We start from the raw sequence: 23,197 nt of genomic DNA on the forward strand, positions 1-23,197 counted from the left end.
GGCCAACAGGCTAAACGGGCTCCCGAGCTGCTGCTGCTGCTTCTAGCGTGATTTAATCGGTGCCCCCTCCCTCCCCATTCAGACAAGGATCGCAGCCAGGGCCACAGAAGAACAGAATGTTCCCACTGCAGAGCGACGCACAACACTCAGGACTGGCAAAGCCACCCACACTAGCCATGGATGGAAATTAACTATCCCGCCCACATCTTTGTCGGGCTCGGCAGAAAGTGGGGAAGGGGCGTGGCGCGGGGGCTGGGCCTTGCCAGCCCGGTAGAGCATTTAGCTGCCGCGGGAGCCCCCATCTCAGCAGTCCGCACAGGTGACAGCTGTGGTGACTTTCTGATTCCTCAAGCGAACCAGTACTGAATTTAGCCGGCGATCCGGGCAGCAGCGGTGAGTTTTTGCTCCAGCCTTGTGCAGGGGTGGAGCGGGTTGAACTTGCACGGGTTTAGGGTTAGACGAGACGGCCGCCTGGCTCTGTGTCTGGTACGTGTGTGGCCGCGTGGCTGCTGCTCATTCATTGCGTGCGTCGCCCTGTCCCTCCCACAGTCTTCCTGCTCAGATCAGGCCCTATTTCGGCTCCGGATTTGCCGGTTTTAAAGCGACCCTGCACCCTGCGGGACCAGTTGCATTTGGGCTGAGCTGCTGCGGATGAAGTTTATAGCTGAGGTCTCCGATCGTGCCTTCTTTGAGCTTTTAGGTCGCTGTCTGCGCTTTTGCTTTTAATTTTTTTTTCGGTGATTTGTTTTGGACGTTTGCAGGAGACTACTATTCTTGACACATCTTTCTTTCTTTCTATTTATCAGCCCCTTTTATGGACAGATTCACCCAAGGCGGTGTTGGTTGCCAACTAGATCCAGATTCGCCTGACAGGGTTGATCCAGTCCCGGGCTTAGCCCATTGTATGCAGGGACTTGTGGTTACGATTTCCCCATTGGATTCCCTAAGAAAAGCAAGGCTACAAGTACCTGCAATCCCAGAGCATTAAAGTAAAGCAGATTTGATGAGGCTGGTGATCAGGGCAGGCTTTAACCATCAGGCAGAGTAGGCAGTGGCCTGAAGTACCAACTTCCGGGGGAGCCTGCAAAAACAGCTGCAGACTAAGCAAAATAATAGGTACCTAGAGCCACACTAACTTAAAAAAACCATGGTTGCATACTTCTACCCACAGGTATGATGACAAACATTAAAACAGCCAATTTACCCAGAATTTTCCCTCATTTATATGTGCCTATAGATATTTAATATTTAAAAGTCTGATGGTTATTTATGCATTTTTATAAGAGTATTCTGTGAGGGGTGATGTTATTGAGTTTAATTATCAAAATCTCAGGTAGGTCTATGGGGCTGAAGGGTAATAGGGAGAAAAGTTCTACTTGGGGGTCAAATACCCTTACACTGTCGTTTCCTCCCCCATGTCCCGACAATCATAGCAGGGTGATATAATCTATCCCTCCAGCATTTTCAGTGCCTGCCTGCAGCTCAAGTCTCTTTATTCAGGATCTGTCTATCTCGTGTCTGAATTTCCAGTAGAATCGGTTCTGCAGGAATCTCCTTAAGCTGTGGTTCCTTCCATATTAGACCTTGGACCCCAGCTCTGTATGGAGGGTGGGGGCAATGAAAGTGGTCAGGAGCTTCTTCTGGTACAGTGGAGCTCTTGACATATCTCACCCAACAGAGGGCTAAAATCATTAGAGCAGAGCTATATTTTGCACAAGCTCTGGTTACATCAAACTTATAATTAATTACTAGAAAATGTTATTTTGGTGCAGGACTGCAAATTATTGAAGTTCTTTAAAAGAATGAGGGAAACTTTTTTAACTGAACTGGAAACTTAAGAGCTGAACCTCTGATTAAAAGCACAGATATTGCTGGGTTTTATTTCTGAACCACTAGCAGCTCCTGGTAGTGAGTCTCTGTCCAGTGCTCTCCTCTCTCCTTTAGAGCTCTGAGCCCAGGCAAGGGGAAAAAGTTCTAAAGCATTGCTGCTGTGAAAACCTTTCTGGCCCAGGAATTAGGAACCCCCAAGGCTCTTTGGGCTCAATGCTCAGCGAGTCAGAAATGACTTGGAGTCTAGCCTTGCAAGTATGGAGTGTGCTATGTGCCTACTTCAAGAGAAAAGGGAGTTTTAGGAAACTTTTGTCCATTTTTATAGGGAAAAAAACAGCATCGTCTTGCAGCTGGAGGCCCCCAGCAGTTATTAGATTTTTACGACATATACCTGGATCACACAGATCTATATAACCCCCTCCTCACCTCCCCTTGATTCTGGCTAAGGTAGACTAGAATTCGCAACCTCCTAAATTCAGTCACTCTAGAGGGTGACTATTGGGCCACCAGATAGCCAGTCACAAGCAGCTTACTTTTTCTTCCCCTTATATCTTGCTTTCAAGGACTTCGCTTTACCTTAAATCTTTTTTTATTTTATTATTTATATAAAACAAAATACACAACAAAACTTTTTGTCACAGTTTTCCAGACAGATATATAAACAGGAGTCGTACAGTTCCATGGAAATAAGCATTAGAGCTGGAGATTAAGTAAGAGAAGTGGTTCAACATAAGCACACAACTGTGGAACGTACTGCCAAAAGCCTTAAAAACTATATACGACCACCTACACTTCAGGAGAACACTAAAAACGTATTTGTTCAAAAAGGCATACCTGATCGCTGCAACACAACAAAACCATAATACAGTATGGATACAATAATAACAAAATACATCATGGACACAACACAATTCTCCTGAGTACGATGCCCCTATATGGCCCTGTCACATGAACTTTATCCTATCTCATGTGGCTATACCACATGAACCTATCTTATCTCTACATCACTCTGTATTTGTTTACACCAGAGTCTGGAATCGCATCTCCAGCACTATGTAAGCCACATTGAGCCTGCAAATAGGTGGGAAAATGTGGGATACAAATGTAAGAAATAAATAAATAAAACATAACAAAAACTAAGGGGTAAGACCTAAGACCTTTTGTGAACTCTGCTTTAAAACAGAGGGATTTGAACCCATAATCATCTTCATGATGGAAAGCAGGAAAGCTGACCACTGATCTGTTTTCCCTTTTCTCCTTCATATCTCTTTCTCCGAGTCAGGGGCATAGCCAGAACCCAAGGTGGGTGGGTGGGGGGCACATTTTGGACATCGCCTCTCCTCTACCTCCCCTCTGCTGCTATAAATCTTGGCTGGTGGGGGTCCTTGACTCCTGCCAGCTGAAGACTTCGTCCTGTGGCATTGCCTGCCCTGCTTTCTCTTCCCCTCACGTCCAGCACGCTCCTTTTAGTGAAACTGAGCATGCTCAATTTCACTAAAAGGAGCGTGCCTGTCGTGAGGGGAAGAGAGAGCAGGGCAGGCAATGTGGTGGTGCTGCCGCAGACCAGCTATGGGCCCAGAGCAATTTTTTTTTTTTTTTGGGGGGGGGGGGGCGGGCCAGGGTCCTGTGGCCCCACCTAGCTATACCACTGCCCTGAATCTGTTCTAAAACGGATAGGGACAGCCCAGTGCTTACAGGAGCTGAACTTTTTTCATGATGTAATATAGGAACACTGAGACACCTATCAGCCTGTTATCACCTGCTCTTCCCTTTATACCTGTCTGTCTGTTGTAACAGAAAGAGGAACAGCTCAACACTTAAAGAATTTGAACCCACGGCCTTCCTGCTTGAACCACTGAGCCACCTATTAACGAGTGTCACCAGTTCTCCCCTCTCCCCTTTATACCCGTCAGTCTGCTCAAAAATAGACAACTTGGCACTTTAAAAGACTTGAAAACTCGGTCTTCCTGCCAGGGAGCGGGAACACCAACCCCTAAGCTACCACTCCAACTGATAATGGTCAACCTCCTTTTTCTCTCCTGATACCTCTTTTGAACCCAAGGACTTCCTGGTACCAATCAGGAGCATGTCTAAGTGAGTTACACCCAACAAACTCCCTTTTGCTTCCCCCTTATACTTCTGGATTTGGCTGTGTGACAAACAGGGCAGCCTAGCCCAGTGCTTGAAGGATTGGAACCCACAGACACATCCCAAAGAGTGATAAGCCCTCAGTCTCCTATCCCTCCTCCATACCTATCTTTCCCAGACTTGGTTGTAAAACAAACAGGGACAGCCACAGACTTCCTGAGAGAGAGGTCCCGTTCCACTGAGCCATCGGTCAGCCAACACCCCCCTCCTTTTCTTCTCCTCAAGCTTCAAATTAACAACCCCCACAAAAGCCCCCTGCAATAACAGGATTTGAAAAGGTGCCTTCCTCTTACTGGACCACCTTCCACTTAAGGGCAGCGTCTTATTCCACTGAACCATTCCAGGGACAAGGAACCAGCATCTTTATCATCTGTTAGAGCAGATGCAGGCATCTCTTAAATAAAACACAAATTCATTTCACTTTGAATCTGGATTTTAGATTCTCTTCCACTCAAAACAGGAATTCCTCTCCAGGTTCTGGACTTTAAACTGTGGGTTCAACTCCTGTGCTCATTTTATGTATTTATTAATTTTTCAATTCATCTTGATTGTTTCAGATTGCAGAAAAATGGCTGAGAGCTTTATCGTGGACAGTCCTAATGTGGTTTACACCAAGGATCACATTGAAGCGAATTACCTGTACCAGACTAGCCAGGTGTGCGTGGAGAATGGGATCACTAAGGTAAGACAGTGGTGCTAGGAACTGGGCAGGGGCAAAGTTCAGGGACCCTCTAGCACAGGACGTAGTGATGATGGTGGTTTATTTCTAATTCTTCATTTTCTAAATCTGGAAAAAGTCTTAACAAAAGGGTAACATGACACTATGCCCCAAAATTGATCCTAAAATGTGCCAGGCCACACAGACTCTCTTACATTTTATGTGTCTCTTTCTTTGGGAGAGCGGGAGGAAGGCTAAACACATGACTAATGCTGTTGTGTCATTTAGTGCTCTCATAAATGGGCTTGCACATGTGGTCCTGTGATCTAGGAAAAATCAAGATTCATGAGATTCCCTCCCCCCCCCCCCCCCCCCCGTCCACCTCACCCAGCTACCCAACCAAGGGCAGAAAATTGAATTTTGAACCCTAGTTCTTATCCCTGGTTCTCTGAATACATCCAGTCAAGTTTTTAGGATATCTACAATGGACATTCACGAGAGATTGCATGCACTACCTCCTCTGCATGCAGATTTCTCTCCTGCATATTCATTGTGGGTATCCTGAAATCCAGAATGGCTGGGGGTCCCTCAGGACAGGTTTGAGAACCACTAAGATAGAGAACAACTGAGATATCAAATCATCTGTCTAGCGCCTCTTTCAATTATATATAATATGGCTGACAATTATTCAGGATACTTCTTGGGATTTCAGCCTGCTTAGAGTTCATATTCCACCCCATTCTCCCAGAGAAAGTGGTCTCGGTCTTGGCATTAAATGAAGCAAATCACAGGCTGTGCTGCAGGGACCAGTCCTGGCTGCTTCAGCCTCTAGAAATAAAAAATAAAACTTAGAAATCAGTCAAGGGGCAGGGAAGTATTGCTAGTAGTATTTCTAGAGGCTGAAGCAGCCAGGACTGGTCCCTGCAGCATAGCCTGTGAGTTGCATTTGCTTTTGACAGAGGCTGTCCTGGTGTGCAGAGCTGGAAGGAGACCAGAGTCTCGGGCAGGAATGCAGGAGTCCAGGCCTTGAGTGCCACAAGCAGGCCAGTGTTTTTGGGATATCCCTAATGAATAAGCATAAAAGATTTGCATATAGTGGAGGTAGTAATACATGCGGATCTCTCATTCATATTCATTAGGGGTATCCTAAAACCTGGCCTGTTTGCAGCACTCAAGGCCTGAACTTTTTTCCAAGAGGTTTATTTTGTCTGTTTAAAGTGGAACATTCCCTAGGCCAGGGCTTCTCCGCCCTCTCCTGCAGGCACATCTAGCTAGTTGGGTTTCTAGGACCACCGCAATGAGTATGTGTGAGACTGATTTGCATACGGTGGGTCTCCAGTATATGCAGATCTTCTCATGCATATTTACTGTAATGATCTTGAAAAACCGACTGGCTGTGTGTCCTGAGGAATGGGTTGAGAATCACCGTGCTATTGAATTGTACATCTAGTGATACAAAAAAGATCTCATCTATCATTAAACACTGGGCACTAGTGGAAATCCTGCACCTTTACTGTGGGTGCTTAATGCCTTGTCTCCTACCAAGACAGTAACGGAATTCAAGCATTCCTGAGACAAGAGGACAATGATCAAAGATTGAGAACAGTATGCAGGGGGCAACAACTGGGCAGACTGGGAATGAACTCTAGAGGCTTATTGGTTTGAATGGTTCAAGAGCTGAAGACATCCTGTTAATTTATTCATTCCTATTGTCCTGTTCCTAAACACTTAAGATATGTTGCCTTTCTTAGGTGAAGCCACGCTCTACCAAATTTACCTTCCGCACTGAGAGGCGGGTCCCCAAACTTGGCGTGATGTTGGTGGGATGGGGCGGAAACAATGGCACCACAGTGACTGCGGCTGTTCTGGCAAACAGGATGGGTCTTTCTTGGATGACCAAAACTGGCAAGAAGGTAAGGGAGAGGATTGGCTGGTTAGTAAGGGAACGTTCTGAACATGGGAGGAGGTTTAAGTGGCTTGGTTTAAGGTCAGACAACACGTGTCAGTAATGGAGGATAACCGCTTCCTAGCATTTTGTGTTGACTGGTTATCAATAGAAATCAAACAAAATAAAACATGGAAAAGAAAATAAGATGATACCTTTTTTTTATTGGACATAACTTAATACATTTCTTGATTAGCTTTCGAAGGTTGCCCTTCTTCGTCAGATCGGAAATAAGCAAATGTGCTAGCTGACAGTGTATATAAGTGAAAACATTCAAGCATTACTATGACAGTCTGACAGGGTGGGAGGAGGGGGGTGGGTAGGAAGTATGCATGGGGACATCAAAGCATATCATTGATATTCTAACAGGATGGGTGTGGATAGGTGAGGGGTGGGGTGATCAACAGAGACATACAGCTTTATGGTCTATAATGGGCTAGGAACCCCAGGTCCCCGTCAAGTCCCCTCTGTTGACCAATGTGTTGACTGGGAAAGCCAAATGTAAGACATGGCTTTTGTTCAATGATGTCCTGGCTACAAAGGCTGATAGTTTTTGCAGTCTGTGGTAGGAAGGAGTCTTCTACTGCTGATTATTTACCCAAATAGCTGACTATTTCCGCATGCTGTTTAATAACCAGCATGGAGCTAACATGAGCGCATGGCCTAGTGCTTTCAGGTGTGATTTATCTAACGCATACACTATGTACAAGCACTGTACATCAACACTTAATGGACAGTTTCTGCTCTATGGAGCTTATGATCTAGTTAAGATAGACAGAATACACAATGAAAAGCAAATGGGAGGCTATAGGTTGAAGCATACTGATAGCAGTGCGATGAAATGCTCCTGCTCCCTATGCTTGTATCCAAGATTTTAATTCTGGATGCTTGGACAACTTTGGGGGGGGAGGGGAAATCATTTTTGGTCACTATTGACCAAGCCTGTCTGTATTATTCTGTTCCACTTGTGAGTGCTGCACAGTAGTTTTTCTAGGAAAGCCTAATCACATCTGGCACAAAGGAACGACTCGGAAACATCCATGGTGAAGCTGAAAGGGTTCCAGCTTGGCAAAGTTCACAGCTAGTAATGCACCCAACAGTTACAGCTGACAGGCTTGGAGCATTCACTGGGCACAATTCCCATGGTCTTAAACCTCCTGGGAGATCCCTGGCAAGTAGTCAACTATGGTGCTTTGTCTGGCATCCAGACCTGAAGTTAATATTCATTTGCTCTGGCTTCCCTGGGTTTTTCTTTTCCTTTTTGGCTCGACCCCTTTTTCACAGGGCGGTTGGGCCAGACTCCAAGTTGAGTTTGTGCCAGCTACTGATTTAACACGGTCGAATCCTCCTGTAATGACGTCCTTGGTATGAGCAGACCCTTGCTCTCCCACCCGCAGTGGCCCTATCTGGGTAACTTGAGTTCACTTGTTCGATGAAGCCCTTTTTTTTAAACCAATATCTTCTGGTCACTTTACAATTATAGCACATAATCACTAAGAATTATAATTTCATTTCACGTCTCATATTTTGCAAATATATAATTACATCATAACAAAGTAATTTTTGCTACAGCACTTGCTTGGCTTCTATTTCAACCCTGACATAGCCAAAAATCTGGAAAGAAAAACGTTTTATTGTCTGCTACAACTGTAGTCTTGAGTTGTTTGTTGGCGGGGGGAGGGGGCTAGGCAAACAATAGGGTGTGTTCCAGGAGCCTCCACCATGGATATGCATTACATATACTTAATACATTCTGAATTAAGGATCAGGCTGCCTGTGAACCTTCAGAACTGGAGTTTTAGATCGGTCACCTGCCACCCCCCCCCCCCCCCAATTCCATAACTGAGTAAAGGGCTGTGTAAGTTGTGGAATTTCTGGCCTCGGATGGCCTCTGGGTTGACCCGTCCTGTCTGTAAGGAAGCCAGAGTCCCTTTTTTTTCCCCCTCTTCTAATGTGACAGCATTCTCCGCCCAGCTGACATGAGGCAGTGAGAGAATGCAATAATGCTTTGCAAACTAGGCCAAGGGTCACCAAGCTGGAACTATTTTTGTTCCCCCGGCCTACTCTTTGACCCTGGTCTCTGACTCTGTTACTGTTTCACCCAGGGCAAAGCTGTGTCATAGCTGGTAGGAAGCCAAAAATACAACCAGGAATGAAGAGGCCTGAATTGAAATGAAAATGCTTTTTATGCATGTAGTATAAAAAATAGTAGAATTTTGCTTGTGCAGTGGGGTTTATAGTGGTGTCTGAAGAGACCTAGCCCAATCCTGACAACCAATGTGAAGCATTTCTTTGGCTAACTATTATTATTATTTTTTTAATTTTAAACAAGAGGCCCCAAGAAAGTGCTTGGGGTTTCTTGTCTTGGTGGGTTGGGATGGATATCGCTTGCTTCATCCTAGGTCCTTTTGCTTTTCCCAGCATGCAAATTACTATGGATCAGTTCTCCAGGCTTCCACGGTCTGTCTGGGCACAGGTCCTGCTGGAGATGTCTACATGCCTTTCCGTGATCTACTTCCTATGGTCCATCCCAATGATATCATCTTTGATGGTAGGTATAAACTCTGGAGGAAATAATGCCTGGCTGTTGGGGGTGGGTGGGGGGAGGGATTGTATAATTTGGGCTGTAGAATTCCAGATCTGTGACAGCTTCACATCCTGGAGTGCCCTATGGTACTTAAGTTACAATGTTTGATGTTGGCCTGTGGCCCTGTCAACAGCTCATTGCATTGCTGTTTGGGAGACCTGGGTTCCATACCATCCCACTGCTTAGATTTCCAGTACTTAGGCCAGCAGTTGGGGGAGGGGCAGAGGAGCAAGATACCAGCCTTCAAACAGCTGTCGATGGATCATCACGCAGCATTGGTTCTCTCTCTGTGAATTGTATTCCTTCTAGGGACAATCACCATGATGCTTGAACTAGATGGGAGGGGAGCTGTGGGAGCTGGTTATAAGTGAAAATAGTTCATCCTCAAACACCCCTCCCCAACTAATCCACTTGACGACTTCAAGCATGGACAATACATTTTGAGTGATATGGAGGATAGCCTGTGTGATCAAGAAATGGAGGTGATGCCTGCAGGGGAGAGGGAAAGATTATATTCTAGAGGGGTGACCCCTGCTGGCAGAAGAGGACATTGAGGAGGTTCAACATTTTTGAACAATTTCTTTCTAGCTCTCAACCAACCTAGGGATAGCTCTTGAGAGAAACTTGGGAATGATTAACAAATAAGGCTTAAGCAGTACGATGGGGAGAAGTTGTTGAAGGTGAGAAAGGTAAGAGTGAAAGAGGCCCTTGATTTAATCTAAAGCCAAATCTGTTTGTTCTAGGATGGGATATTTCCTCCTTGAACCTGGCAGAGGCCATGAGGCGGGCAGAGGTTCTGGACTGGCAGCTTCAGGAGCAGCTGAGGCCTTACATGGAGAAAATGAAGCCCAGACCTTCCATCTACATCCCAGAGTTCATTGCAGCCAACCAGGAGGAACGTGCCGACAATGTGATTCATGGGACTAAAACTGAGCAGGTGAGGGGAAGAGGAATGAGATGAACTTCTCTGGCTATTCTCTAACCAGTACAGGGCGCATCATTCAGTACTTCTCAGACCTGCTCCTTGAAGCTCTCAAACCTGACTTTCAACCTAATCCACATATGCAGAGTCACCTTGTTCTTAGCTCCCCAAATCATGTGCCAATATAGTGGATACGCAGACCAGCTTAGGAAATGATGAGGATTCAAGCAGAGAACCATGGCATCAGGCCCTCTTGGTTATGGTAGCTAAACGAAGATCATCTTACTAAGGTCAGTAACATCTGGTTTCACAGCTGCTGCATCTTTTATTTCAGGTCCTGCGAATCCGCCAAGACATTCAGGAATTCAAGATGACTAGTGGAGTGGATAAAGTCATTGTCTTGTGGACCGCGAACACAGAACGCTTCTGTGACATTGTTCCTGGTGTAAATGACACTTCAGAGAACCTCCTGAAGGCCATTGAGGTGAGGACAACTCCTTCTCATCCTTTCCCCCCAAATTCTATGAGTGCCGTTCAGAATTGGGCATGTGCCTAATTTCTGCGCTCAATTTAATTGAGTAACGTACCAATTAGTGCTAATTGGCAATAATTTGAATTTATGTGCACTATTGTATAAAGATTTGCATGTAAATCTTTTTTAACATGTGACTGAAAAGGGAGTGTGGCCATGGGGGGGTGGGGCATGAGCAGGTCAGTGGCGTTCATTAAAGATGCATGTAATATTAGAGGATACAGGAGATCTGCGCCTAATTTCCTTGTGGCCAAAATTGGACAGGGATCCCGGCACTAAGCGCTATTCTATAAACAATGCGCAAGTCAGGGCGTTGTTTTATAGGATAGTGCTCTGCGCCATTTCTGTTTTGTTTATTCCACGCATGATATACAGCGTAAGTACTGTCGAAGCAGCTTACATGTACTATTCATACATTTACTGGCTCTCGTCCTTTGTCTGTAGCAGGGGCATATCTGAAAGTCGGCGGTAGTGGGGGCCGAAGCCAGAGTGAGGGGGCACATTATAGCCCCCCCCCCCAGCCGCCGCCGCCGCCATTTCCGACTCCCCCCCTGCCGCCGTGGGTACCTTTGCTGGTGGGGGACCCCAACCCCCACCAGCCGAGGTCCGCTTCCTCCTGCCGCTGCGAGGTTTTTGAAGTTCTTCATTGGGATTCGTCCTCCGTCACTCTGTGCTGCTGTTCAAAGAAGCTGCTAGCTGAATGCAGTTTCGGACTGAGTCTGACGTCGCTGCTGCACGTTGTACGTGCAGGACGTCAGACTCATGTACAACGTGCAGCAGCGACGTCAGACTCAGTCCGAAACTGCATTCAGCTAGCAGCTTCTTTGAACAGCAGCACAGAGTGACGGAGGACGAATCCCGATGAAGAACTTAAAAAACCTCGCAGCGGCAGGAGGAAGCGGACCTCGGATGGTGGGGGTTGGGGTCCCCCACCAGCAAAGGTACCCACGGCGGCAGTAGGGGGGGGTCCAGGGCGAAATCTGCGGGGGCCCAGGCCCCTGTGGCCCCACGCAGATACGCCCCTGGTCTGTAGTGCTGTGAATTAGAAGGGCAGTGCCCACTTCATGGCGATCTTAGCTCTGGAATATCTAAGCCTTAGTGCATTGGACAGAGTATAAAGGTTTTTCCATGTTGAGTCTATGGGAGTAAAACAGATCATTTGTACCTCCTGAGATTAATCTAGTTGGAGAGAATGTCCCACGTGACGTAACACCGAAATATCCGATTGCCTCTTGCCTTGGATATGACCTTTAGTCCCGTATAGCTGCTCTCTTGTTATGTGCTTGGAAAGTCTGGATCTGTTTCTTTGCTAGGTGTTTCCCTCTCTGCTTCTCCCCACCACCTTGGCAGCTACTTGGTTTCTGGGGACTGGTGTCCCAGAGGACATAAGAACAAAAATGCTGTCAAGCCAGCAACCTGTGTCTGATGGTGGCCAGTTGGAGTCATAAATACCCGACAGCAGGTAGCCAGGTGGTTTCACAGACATCTGTAGCCTGCTGGATTCATGACAGTTTGATTCATTTTTAAAGATGTTTATTGATATGCATAGAATGAATCCCTTCTGTGTGTGGTAAGATACAGAAACCTCACGTACAAACAAGAAAATCTGCCCCAGTACGTTTTGCAGTTTTCAGATGGCAGTGGTTCCTTTTACTGGCAATAGCAAAATCCTTATTTCTGTTTAGATAAAAAAAAAACACCAAATTTTTCTTTAAACAATATATAAATCAACAGAACTAACATCTAAATGCAGCCTTTGAGCTTAGGGGCCAGTGTTTAGGGCTTGTGCTGGAGGGGTGGAAGAGGGTGAAGGTGAGTCTGTGCTGGAGGGGTGGAGGAGGGTGAAGTTGAGTCTGCTCTGTTGTTTCTTAAAGGTCTGGGTTGAAGTGCAACTCCAGCTGGCCTCGGCTGGTTGGTTGGTAGGAGTGGTAACAAACAGCTGATCAGACTTCACTTTCACTTATTTTCACAACACCCCTGGCTGCTCTCTTTCTCCCTCTGTGGTGAGAAACCCTGATCTCCCACTGTCATACACAGGACTTTGTCTATTCCAGCTCCAAAATGCATGGACAAGCCTCCATCTTGTTGAATGATTGGAGATTCAACACACAACTCTTGACTGCTCTTTCCCCTTCCCTGCTCCCCCCCCCCTAAAAAAAATAATTCCAATTTTCCTCTTCCACTTCTGAGAACTGGATTCTCTGGGAGGCTTCAGTGATTGGATTAAAACTGATAACTGCATTTCTCCCTTCTAGACCCTTTATATTTAAATGTTTTTATTGAACATACAAAAGCGTATTTAGTAGTTCATCATTTTAAAATATAAGTCATCCGCCACCCTCCCCTTCCCACACCTCCTTCACAAGCACTCATTTACAGTCAGGTGTATTCATTGATAATCTGTTATCAAGGACAACAAAGAACAAGCACTTGACCAGCAATAGGCAAATGCGAATAAGTTTGAGAAGACCTGGACTCTAATGGCCTTCCTTCATCTAGCCAATTCAGCCCCCCCCCCACCAAAAAAAAAAACAAAAAAAACTCACACATACTCCAGGTCAGGAACTAGAAAATATTTAAAATGCCACTATGGGCCCTATGAGGAAGTGAGTGAAGGTAACCCCCCTCCCCAAACAGACAAAAAGGCTTTCCTACATTTAGGTGATCTTCTGGCCTGATTGCATTCAAAAAGCATTAAAGTGTGAAATTTGTTAGCCAGGCCCAACCTTCTAGACCCTTTAAAGATAATAATATGACTGTGTACTTCTCACTTGCCAAATTTTGCTGAGCTGATACTTTGTCAGTGAAGTAGTAAATTCCCTTGGTTACTGGGACTACTTCAGTTAATGATTTTAATTGGCTGTAAACGAGAGATTCGCAAGCAATTGATCACAGAGAAATAACTACACTTTATGTACAGAAAAAGTTCTGTGCAAATCAAGGACCTCTTCCAAACATTCTGCTTTCTAGTGCAATTGTATCTTGTGAAAGAACAGGATGCAAAGATGTTTTGTTTAGTCTTTTTATTTATTTTATTTATCAGCACCCTCTGTAATGCTAAATGCTTATATTTATTACCATGCAGGAGACTTGCGGCTCTGTTTACTAAGGTGCGCTAGTGTTTTTAGTGCGCGCTAGGCACCCGTAGGAATACTGTGGGTGCCTACCCAGCGCAAGCTAAAAGCACTAACGCACCTCTAGCGTGGCTTAGTAAACGGGGCCCTTAAGATGTTAAGTGTGCAACAGTGGTGGGATCCGTAGCCACAGAGGTCTGGGCTACTTTTTTTATTTTTTTTTTTATGAACCTTGGACCCCTGCCCACAGGTGTTAAAGCTGTTTATCCTTCGTTGTTTAATGAAGCTTTTCACCATCCCCCCCCCCTTTTTTTTTTAACATTTTTTTTTAAAGCCTGATTTTTTTTTCTTTCAGTGCGATCGGGAGGTGTCGCCCTCTACGCTTTTCGCTGTGGCCAGCATTTTGGAGGGCTGTGCCTATATTAATGGGTCACCACAGAACACCTTTGTCCCTGGTGCCTTGGACCTGGCCATTAAGCGTCAGGTCTTTATTGGTGGAGATGACTTCAAGTCAGGACAGACCAAAATCAAGTCCGTGTTGGTGGATTTCCTCATTGGCGCTGGTTTGAAGGTAACTCGTATACTCTGCTTTTGAGGATCAAGAAGCAGGGACTCTAGATGAGGAATCACTAATAGGTCATAAGCTGAAATGCCACTGGCTTGTGACTTGAAATACCACCGTGGGTACTATGTAGGCAGGGCCAACATTAGGGGGTGGTAAACAAGGCAGCTGCCCTGGGCCCCCATACAGGTGGCCCCCAAGCCTGCCTTAGGCTGAGGACCAGCTTTGGGGCTCCCTCCCCAGTTTCTGTCCTGGGCCCCTGAATGGCCAACACCAGTCTGTGTGATCAAGAAATGGAGGTGATGCCTGCAGTGGAGAGGGAAAGATTACATTCCGGAGGGGTGACACCTGCTGGCAGAAGATGGCATTGAGGAGGTTCAACATTCTTGAACCGTTTCTTTCCAGCTGTCAACCAACCTAGAGAATAGCTCTTGAGAGAAACTTGGGAATGACTAACAAATAAGGCTTAAGCATAGAATGTATTTTTGAAGTTTTTTTTCTCTGAGGTAACCTCTGTTTATATTCTGTGGTTGGCTAAGATGTGTCCAAGCCATATTATCTTTGGGTCTGTTTTTTCTTCTTTTTTGACTTCCTCAGACTGTGTCTATCGTCAGCTACAACCATCTAGGAAACAATGATGGTAAGAATCTATCGGCTCCCCAACAGTTCCGCTCCAAGGAAATCTCAAAGAGCAATGTGGTAGATGACATGGTACAGTCCAACCCTATCTTGTTTGGGCCTTCGGAGAAACCCGATCACTGTGTAAGTGACCCAGTGCTGCTCCTTCCCCATCCCTCCTTCCCCAACCTTTCTGCTCATGGCTGCAGCTCTGGTTTATTTCTTTGTATCTGTGGTATTGTAGCCTTGAATTTCCTATAAGAGACGTCTCCTTGTACTTGGTTTCTGTTTTTCCTCACATTTATGTGATGTGATATAGCAGCAGAAGGACAGCGTATTCTCACTCTGTCCTGTATTCTGTATGTTGGTTAGCTCAATAATAAGGCCACTGCTCAAGCATCAGACAGAGGACCTCGAGAGGGAAGAGCATTTAGAAATCTTAGTTTAGTGTGAAGCTATGAAGTTTCTGTGGCTTCTCCTGTTGAAACAGTTTTGCTGGAGCACAGAGCTGATGGATAAGTTTAAGGGCTAAATATTTAGCTGGTTGTCAGTGTGTTTTTGTCCACTGCGCAGATATTTAATGCGGGGCCATGCCTGGGCATTGAATACCACTCAAAGAACGCATCATGTTCAAAATATGTACCCTAGTTCACAAAATCATTCACGGAGATGCCCCAGCTTACATGTCAGACCTGATAGACCTACCACCCAGGAACACTACAAAATCATCCCGCATATTCCTCAATCTTCACTTCCCCAACTGCAAAGGTTTAAAATACAAACTAACGCATGCGTCAACCTTTTCCTACTTGAGCACACAATTCTGGAACGCGCTTCCGCGCAACTTAAAAATGATCTACGAACTAACTTAACTTCCGCAAACTACTGAAGACCCATCTCTTTAACAAGGTATACCACAAAGATCAACAAATGTGAACTCCTACACATACATCCAGAATTGCCTTACGATATCTGCTTGTTATACTACTATCATGCTTTATCATTATCAAGTTACCCAGGATCCTTATGCAATACTAAATGTCTATTCTCTTATGTATTTCCACTATTCATGATGTATTGTAAGCCACATTGAGCCTGCAAAGAGGTGGGAAAATGTGGGATACAAATGCAATAAATAAATAAATATCTGTGTTATGCGGCTGGTTAGTTCTTACCCGGTTAAGTGCGATATTCAGCACTTAACCACCTAAGCAACAATGTATAAAGATAGAACTGTTTTACTGGTCCAATTTTTGTCTGGTTATCCTAGGTGGTCAAGTGCCGAGTATTGGTATTTAACCACCCAAGTTCCCAAGACCTCTGGTCTGACTAAAAAATAGCTGGTTTTCAGTTCAGCAGTTACCGCTGATATTCAACGGCACCAACTGGTTAAGTGCTGCTGACTGAACGGATAGCCCCGCGCCACGACTTTTTTAATTTGTGAGGAGCCATTTCAGGCCAGTTAAATAGCTTTGAATATTGACCCTTTAGTTTTTTAACCTTGCCTTTTTAAAATCTTGGGCCTGAAACCTAATTAGTCGTTAGTCCAGTAAAATGTCTGGCAGCGCTGATGTATGGCTGACCTGACCTTTTCTGGGCCCTCCCATTTATCTCTTACCCTGTCTGCTTTGCCATGTGGCTCAGACCAAGCGTTGCCCTTGAGCATGGGCCTCTTGGCTCTTGGACTCTGACCTGGTCATAGGAGGTGGCCTGGTCCAGTCCTCGGCTACTTATTTTCTATGGCAGGACCTGCAGAGTGGGACCAACTGCCTATAGCTTTAAGGGTGATGACCAATAGACCTCCTTTTAAAAGGCCACTAAAAGTGGTCTCGTTTGCTCAAGCTTCTGCTCAGATATGGTGCAGAACCTGGCTTTTTTTTTTTATTGCATGTGCTTTGATGTCATGGATGATGCCTTTGTTGTAGACAGTTCTATAAGCTTTTTTTAAATGTTGTAACTGCCAACATTTGTGATAAGCAAGGCTATAAATACAATACAAGCATGAGAGACTGTTTCCTGAACTTATCCCTCTGCACCAGAACTTGGTCAATAAGGGCAAGTTGCCCTGTGTGTCACAGCATCATCCTGGACTCTGAAAAGAACTGACGTACTAATATTTCACGTTACTAAACTGCAGGTGGTGATTAAGTATGTCCCCTATGTGGGAGACAGCAAGCGGGCGATGGACGAGTACACTTCCGAAATCATGATGGGTGGCAGCAACACCATCGTCCTCCACAACACTTGTGAGGTATTCCATTCTCTCTTCCTTCTCTCTTCACGCTTGCCTTGATTTTTTCTTTATTTGAGGTTTGATGGTTTGCTTGCCTGTGGCATCTAAAAACTTCATTCCAAGCCCCAGAAAGTTTAGCCTAATCAAAGCTTCTGGCTCTAACATTAAGTAGTGGGGGTTTCTGCAGTAGCTGGTGGTCACTGACCTTAGACACAACCTCCATTTGAGGGAACAGTGGAAGGAAGTTGAAGCCCCTTTCTATATCGAGCTTTAAAATGTACCTTCTTTGAGTATTGAGACTTGCTGAGGGTAGGGGCAATGGGTCTCCTAAGGTCGCAGCTTTTGGACATCTTCACTCAGCTGCACTGTTGGCTGGTTTCTTTCCATATGCACTGATTTTTATCATTCCCCCTAGGATTCTTTGCTCGCCAGCCCTATCATCCTGGACCTGGTGATCCTCTCGGAGCTGTGCCAACGGATTACCTTCTGTACTGAGGCTGACCCGGAGTTCCAGACCTTCCACAGTGTCCTGTCTATCCTCAGCTTCTTGTGCAAGGCCCCTCTGGTTCCTGAGGGGACACCGGTGGTCAATGCCCTCTTCAGGCAGCGGAGCTGCATCGAGAACATTCTAAGGTATAATGATAGGCTGTTGACCTTGGCTGAGATGCGACAGGTTCACAGCGTGTATTTTTATTTTTAAATATATTTCTGATTTGTGACGTAGCTAGTACAGTCATGTGGAAGCTATGGGTTCACACCCAGCACACAGTATTTAGAACTTTTTTCAGGAGCAGTGTATTTGAACATCTTACAAAAAGCAGCAGAGTCCAGACAGCTTGGAAGTTTCATCTGTAGTTACAAACAAGCAATGGGTTCATGTGGCTAGTCAGTCCACCTCTCATTGCTCCCTCCCCTTCTCTCACGTTGCCTCTCGCTTCCAGAACTTGCTAATCCCTCAATGTGCAGAACCTTGGTGCATCTCATAGCTAAAGGGAAAGGTGTTAGGACAGTATCTTGGAAATTAAAGAGCTGGAATGCTGATTATAGAATTAGGGGGTAATTCATGTGATTGTGTAATCTCACACATCCATTTTCACACGTAGCATGCAAAAATTACATGTGTAGCTTATAGGGTAATGGCAGTTATATGTGTAAATTATTAAGGCATTAATTGGCACTGATGTGCAGTTATGTGCGTATTCTACAATGTTAAACGCTGTAGAATTTGGGTGCTGTGGGGGAGGGGCAGCCAAGCACTTACACACTCATTTGTTAGACTATTTTCAGTTATGTACATAATACATCAGCCTTTGACATGGTGTAAGTGGCTCTGCACAAGACAACTTATGCTAGTATTCTGTGATGGCAATTACGTATAACTTCCAACTATAGAATTCAAAATCCCAAATCCCAAAAAGGGAACTTAGAAATGAAAATACTAAAAAAAAAAAAAAAAAAAGTAACCCTATAAGGTGTTAGAATCCCAGTGTTAATAAATACCAGAACAGAACATCTAACATTAAATATTTTGTGACAGAGAAGCACTTGGTGTCCCTTTCTCCATCCTCTAAACAAAGAAGGGATAGGGTGACTATCACAAGACCAGTCTAACCTGCTACTGAACGGCCCTATAGCAACCGTTAACATACCGCAGTGAACCACTGATCATACCACACCATCATCAGTGCTCCCGAATTAATAAGTGAAAACACAGATTCTAACATACTTTAGGCAGGAACAAATGTCCAAAGGTTTCAAATTCCAAAATAGTCTATAAATCCAGACCTAAATCAAAAAGCACTTATCCGTGAAAAGAAACATAGTGCAAATCCACAAGTCCCGGCTATTCGGAGTTCTACAAAGCCTTATTTCTTGAATACTTCATCAGGAACTTCCTTTTGGCAATCTGTGCAACAGCTGCCTGTGACATATGTCCTTTAGCTTTCAAAATGGCGGGACTTGTGCATTTATGGACTATGTTGAATTGCTTAATGCACCTCATCCTAGTGCCTAACTTTAACTGACTTTCAGGGCTTCTTTTACAAAGCAGCGCTGCCTATTTTCAGTGCAGCAAATGAGAGGAAACCCATTCAATTCCTATGGGCTTCCTCTCACTTGCCGCGTGGGAATCGCTAGCTCGGCTTTGTTAAAAGAAGCCCTCGGAGAATTAACTCCTTAGCTGAACACTGCACCTTTCTCCCCAAGGCCTCTGAGATCTAGGCTGCCTTCCCTTGCTTGATTTTTAAATGTTTGGCTGTAGGTATTTACAACAGCGCTTGTAAGAACAAATCATAATAGTTCCTTTCTCTGCAGGGCTTGTGTGGGGCTGTCTCCCCAGAACCACATGCTTCTGGAGTACAAGATGCAGAGAAGCTTCATGAGCCTGAAGAGACCAAAGAGCATCCCCTCCGACATTTGCCTTGCCAAGAAGAGAGCTGCACTCAGCATGAACGGATATCACAGCAACGGCCATACCAATGGACTAGGTAGTGGCCACAGCAATGGATATATCGAGGTTGATAACTAAGCACAAGATTCTACCCAGCCAACCATGGGGTTACTGACTGGCCAGTGATGATCTGGACTGTATTGGCAAGTCCAGCTGCACCCACACTGTCAAACATCTGCGGGATAGGAACTCACACTGACATCCTGAATGTCACAAGCAATGAGTTTCGGGGGGTTTGGGGACTTTGTAGTATTTATCTAGGGATTTTGCTGTTAGAACAAGAGTTCTTATAACATTTGCGGAGGAGACTTGCCAGGGAATGCCTTAAAATAGCAGGAGCTGAGATCTTGCCTGTACCAGTTGAAACATGGACCAGTCATTTTCTTCAGTGCGACCTCTAACCATGACGTTGCATGCAACGGCAATTCTTTAAGAAAGCGTAGTTGCTGCAGTCCACCATTGTTTGAAAGTTATCATTTGGGGGAAGTGTGGCAGAATCTAGGTTTCTGTATCAGTATACCAGGACATTGGGCAGGAGGAGGTAACTGTCAATAAAACACAGCTATCTAACAATCTCTTTCTTTCCTCTCCCTCCAGCTTATTCCCATGATGCATTACATTATTTGGGTGTAAGCAACCATGAGGCTGTCCTTTTTTCTTGCACAAACTTGAGGCTTGGTACTGGCAGCAATCATACCTCATGTTTGCTGGGAAAGGTACCTTCAGAGCCAGTGTAAGCCTATCCATTGCCCTTGGCAAACCTTCAATTAATAGTTAAGCCTGCAGACTCCTCCTTGCCCTGAGAATTCAATAAGTGAATTTATCAGGTGTGATAACCAACACTACCACCACCTAAACTAACCTGTAAACATGCCTAAAAGTGTAAAAGTACCTACTGATAACTCTTTTGAGTTGGTGGCAGTCAGGACCTAGCATGTTGCTGCCACCCTAGGCATCTGCCTAGTTTGATGGTACCTAATATCTTGAAGAAAGATAGTCAGTCAGTGTTGCTTCTTTATAGAGGTCATATGCAACATTACATAGGTAATCTGTGTAAAATTAGATTCTTAATAGAGATTCAAATAGTTGTACTACATGCACAGATTAACCACCACACTGACTGGAAGCAGAAAGCCACTAAGCTGGAAAGTTTTGGTAAAATCTGGCCCCATCAGCGTTAGGGGGCCTACAGCGTGCTGCCATGACTGGTCCCCCATTCCATTGCTGTGATGTCATGTTACTCTGACAGACCAGTAATATTCAAAGGGTTCTTCCAACCTTAATATCAAAGCCCTGAAATATAAGTTTGCAAGGTGGTTCTCAGCATCCTGTAGCAATGTGCCAGCTGTAAGATGAGGGGGCATGCATTCTACGCAAATGACTTAAAAATCAGATTTAGGCGAGCACCTCCTGTTCTGATCTGGTCGTCTTTATAGCATTTTGCTCTTTTTACCTGTTAAAGCAATGCATGAAATGGTCTCGCTGTATAGATACTCGAAGGGAGTGAGTAACTTTTGCTGGGTGTTTTGTGATGTAACCTGTGATTTAATGTAGTAAATATCTAGGCACTGCAAATTTACATTTTGTTCTGCTGCCTGGCCAGCCACCATACCTAGCATCACCTCTCTATGGTCTTACCCAGCTATAACAGAACAAACCTCTTACAGCATGAGACACCTCTCTTGGTGCTTGTTTACAGATTTGTGCATGTCAGTTGAGCCTGGGTGGTGAGGTGAACTCTGTTCTGGGCAGTTTTCAAGCTCACCAGCCAGTATCAACCATGGTCTTAGCATTTCACTGGTGTCCAAGTTCTGCTTTTAATCCTTAATTCTGAAATAAAGCTCTGAACTGGGAGGGGGGGCAGAAAAAAAACCCCACAGGTTTACATAATTAAAGTATTCTGTGTATTTGGGGTGGTGGGAGCAGATGTGATTGTAGTGGGGTATTTGGGGGCATTATTATGGTAGAATTATACTGTGTGTTTTGTAAAGAATTTGGCTTATCACTGTTTTTCAGTAACCAGAGCCTGAACTGGACCAATGGGATTCTAGAAATGCTTAATTTTTTGCTAGAATCTGTTTTGTGTTTACGCTCACTCGATTCATACCTGCTGGTGGTACCTAAAGCTTGCTGTACTCTGAGTAGATTTTGTGCCTAATACAACCTTTTGTCCCCTGCTGTCATGGCTGCCCTGTGTGTAGGCAGTACTGTCACCACAAGGAAGGGGTGAGCACCAGTCAGGGGACACCACTTTGTGGGAGGGTCTACAAACTGTGTCCAAGGCTTGAGCATATACACATCTTCACTCTTCCTCCCCCCAAGCATAGCTAGGTTTAGAGCCAGTAGGGGAGGGAATGACCCAGGTATGGATTAAAGTTGGGAAAATTAAAAAACAAAAAAACAGCCATACTGCTGAAAAATACCATCACAATGGGCTACTAAGTTGGCCTCCTACGAAAGGCCATGCCAGGGATGGTTTTCACTTTGCAGCACTAGAAGATACACAAATTATTAACAAAGAGTAATAGCACAAGTTTTGCCTTTGGCTATGATAATTTCCTTTTATAGCCTTGTCATCACAAGTCCTTGTCAAGGTGATGAATGGTTGACAGCAGAAAACCTGTACTACAGGCTTTGGTGTTCACAAGCCCAAGTCTATTTTGTTTCATGTTTGCTGCTGTATGTGTCTTGGACTCGTGTAACATTTTGGAAAATGAGCTTATTTTTTTGTTCTAAATAAATACTACTTTACATTATTCTATTTCCAGTGTGTGTGTGTGTGACTTTTTTTTTTTTTTTTTTAAATGGCTGCTGTTGAACATGTGCTATCTAAAGGTGGGGGGGGGGGAGTGCCCACCATTGTTGGGTGATTATTTCCTGTCTTTTCTGCCAATGATGCAATGGATTCTGAGCTGAACAGGAAGTTGACAACAGATGGTGAGGAGAAGGTGGAGGACTTGTCTATTGCTGTAATCGATAGCTAAAGCACCACATAGCTACAAGAAACAGTGGCATATCCAGAAAGCAAATTTTGGATGGGCTGGAGCCCAAAGCGGGTGGGCACAACATTTTTTTTTCTGCCCCACCCTAACCCCACCTCAAAATATAAATACTTTTAGCTAATGAGGATCCCAAAGACCTCTGCTGAAGACTTTTTCTCTGAAGATGGCCAGAATTCATTTTTACCAAGCTTGGCAGGCAGCAGCCGTACCTAAGCCACTAAAGCCAGCATCCCATGCATGCTTAGTTGTTGGTGGCTCAAGGATGCTGTTGCCGACTGCAGAGCTTAGTAGAAAGAGTTATAGCTGTCTTTTGGAGGAGGCCCTTAGCTGGGGATCCCCACCAGCTATACGACAAGGGTCCAGACATGCTAAGGCCCAGGTAAGAATTAAAAAAAATTTTTTTTAAAGGGCCCCTATGCCCGATCCCCTCTCTTCCCTTCCTTCCCTCTTGATTTCCCCCACCTGCCATTAGTATCGCACTGACAGACCCTCCTCTCTTCCCATCTATTCTCTCATTACACCTGCCTCTGACATATCGATCATTCCTTTTTAGCTCTTTCACCTTTTAATTTTCTGACAGTCAACTCAAATTTCACCCTCTTTCTTAACCTTCTTTTTACTTAGCTACCTATCAAAT

General features: G+C 44.9%; 1 protein-coding gene across 1 annotated transcript; it reads left to right on the plus strand.

Moving 5' to 3' along the window:
* The first annotated feature begins 260 nt into the window (after positions 1-260).
* ISYNA1 (inositol-3-phosphate synthase 1) lies at positions 261-22,314 on the plus strand. The gene is made up of 11 exons (XM_030218403.1): positions 261-393; positions 4,536-4,660; positions 6,388-6,549; positions 9,003-9,132; positions 9,912-10,105; positions 10,425-10,574; positions 14,052-14,267; positions 14,856-15,020; positions 17,014-17,127; positions 17,525-17,742; positions 19,423-22,314. The coding sequence occupies exons 2-11, from the start codon at positions 4,547-4,549 to the stop codon at positions 19,634-19,636; spliced, it is 1,677 nt and encodes a 558-aa protein (XP_030074263.1). The 5' UTR covers positions 261-393; positions 4,536-4,546; the 3' UTR covers positions 19,637-22,314.
* Positions 22,315-23,197: the final 883 nt, after the last annotated feature.

The sequence above is a fragment of the Microcaecilia unicolor genome, chromosome 11 (genome assembly GCF_901765095.1).
Source record: "Microcaecilia unicolor chromosome 11, aMicUni1.1, whole genome shotgun sequence".
Taxonomy (NCBI): Eukaryota; Metazoa; Chordata; class Amphibia; order Gymnophiona; family Siphonopidae; genus Microcaecilia; species Microcaecilia unicolor.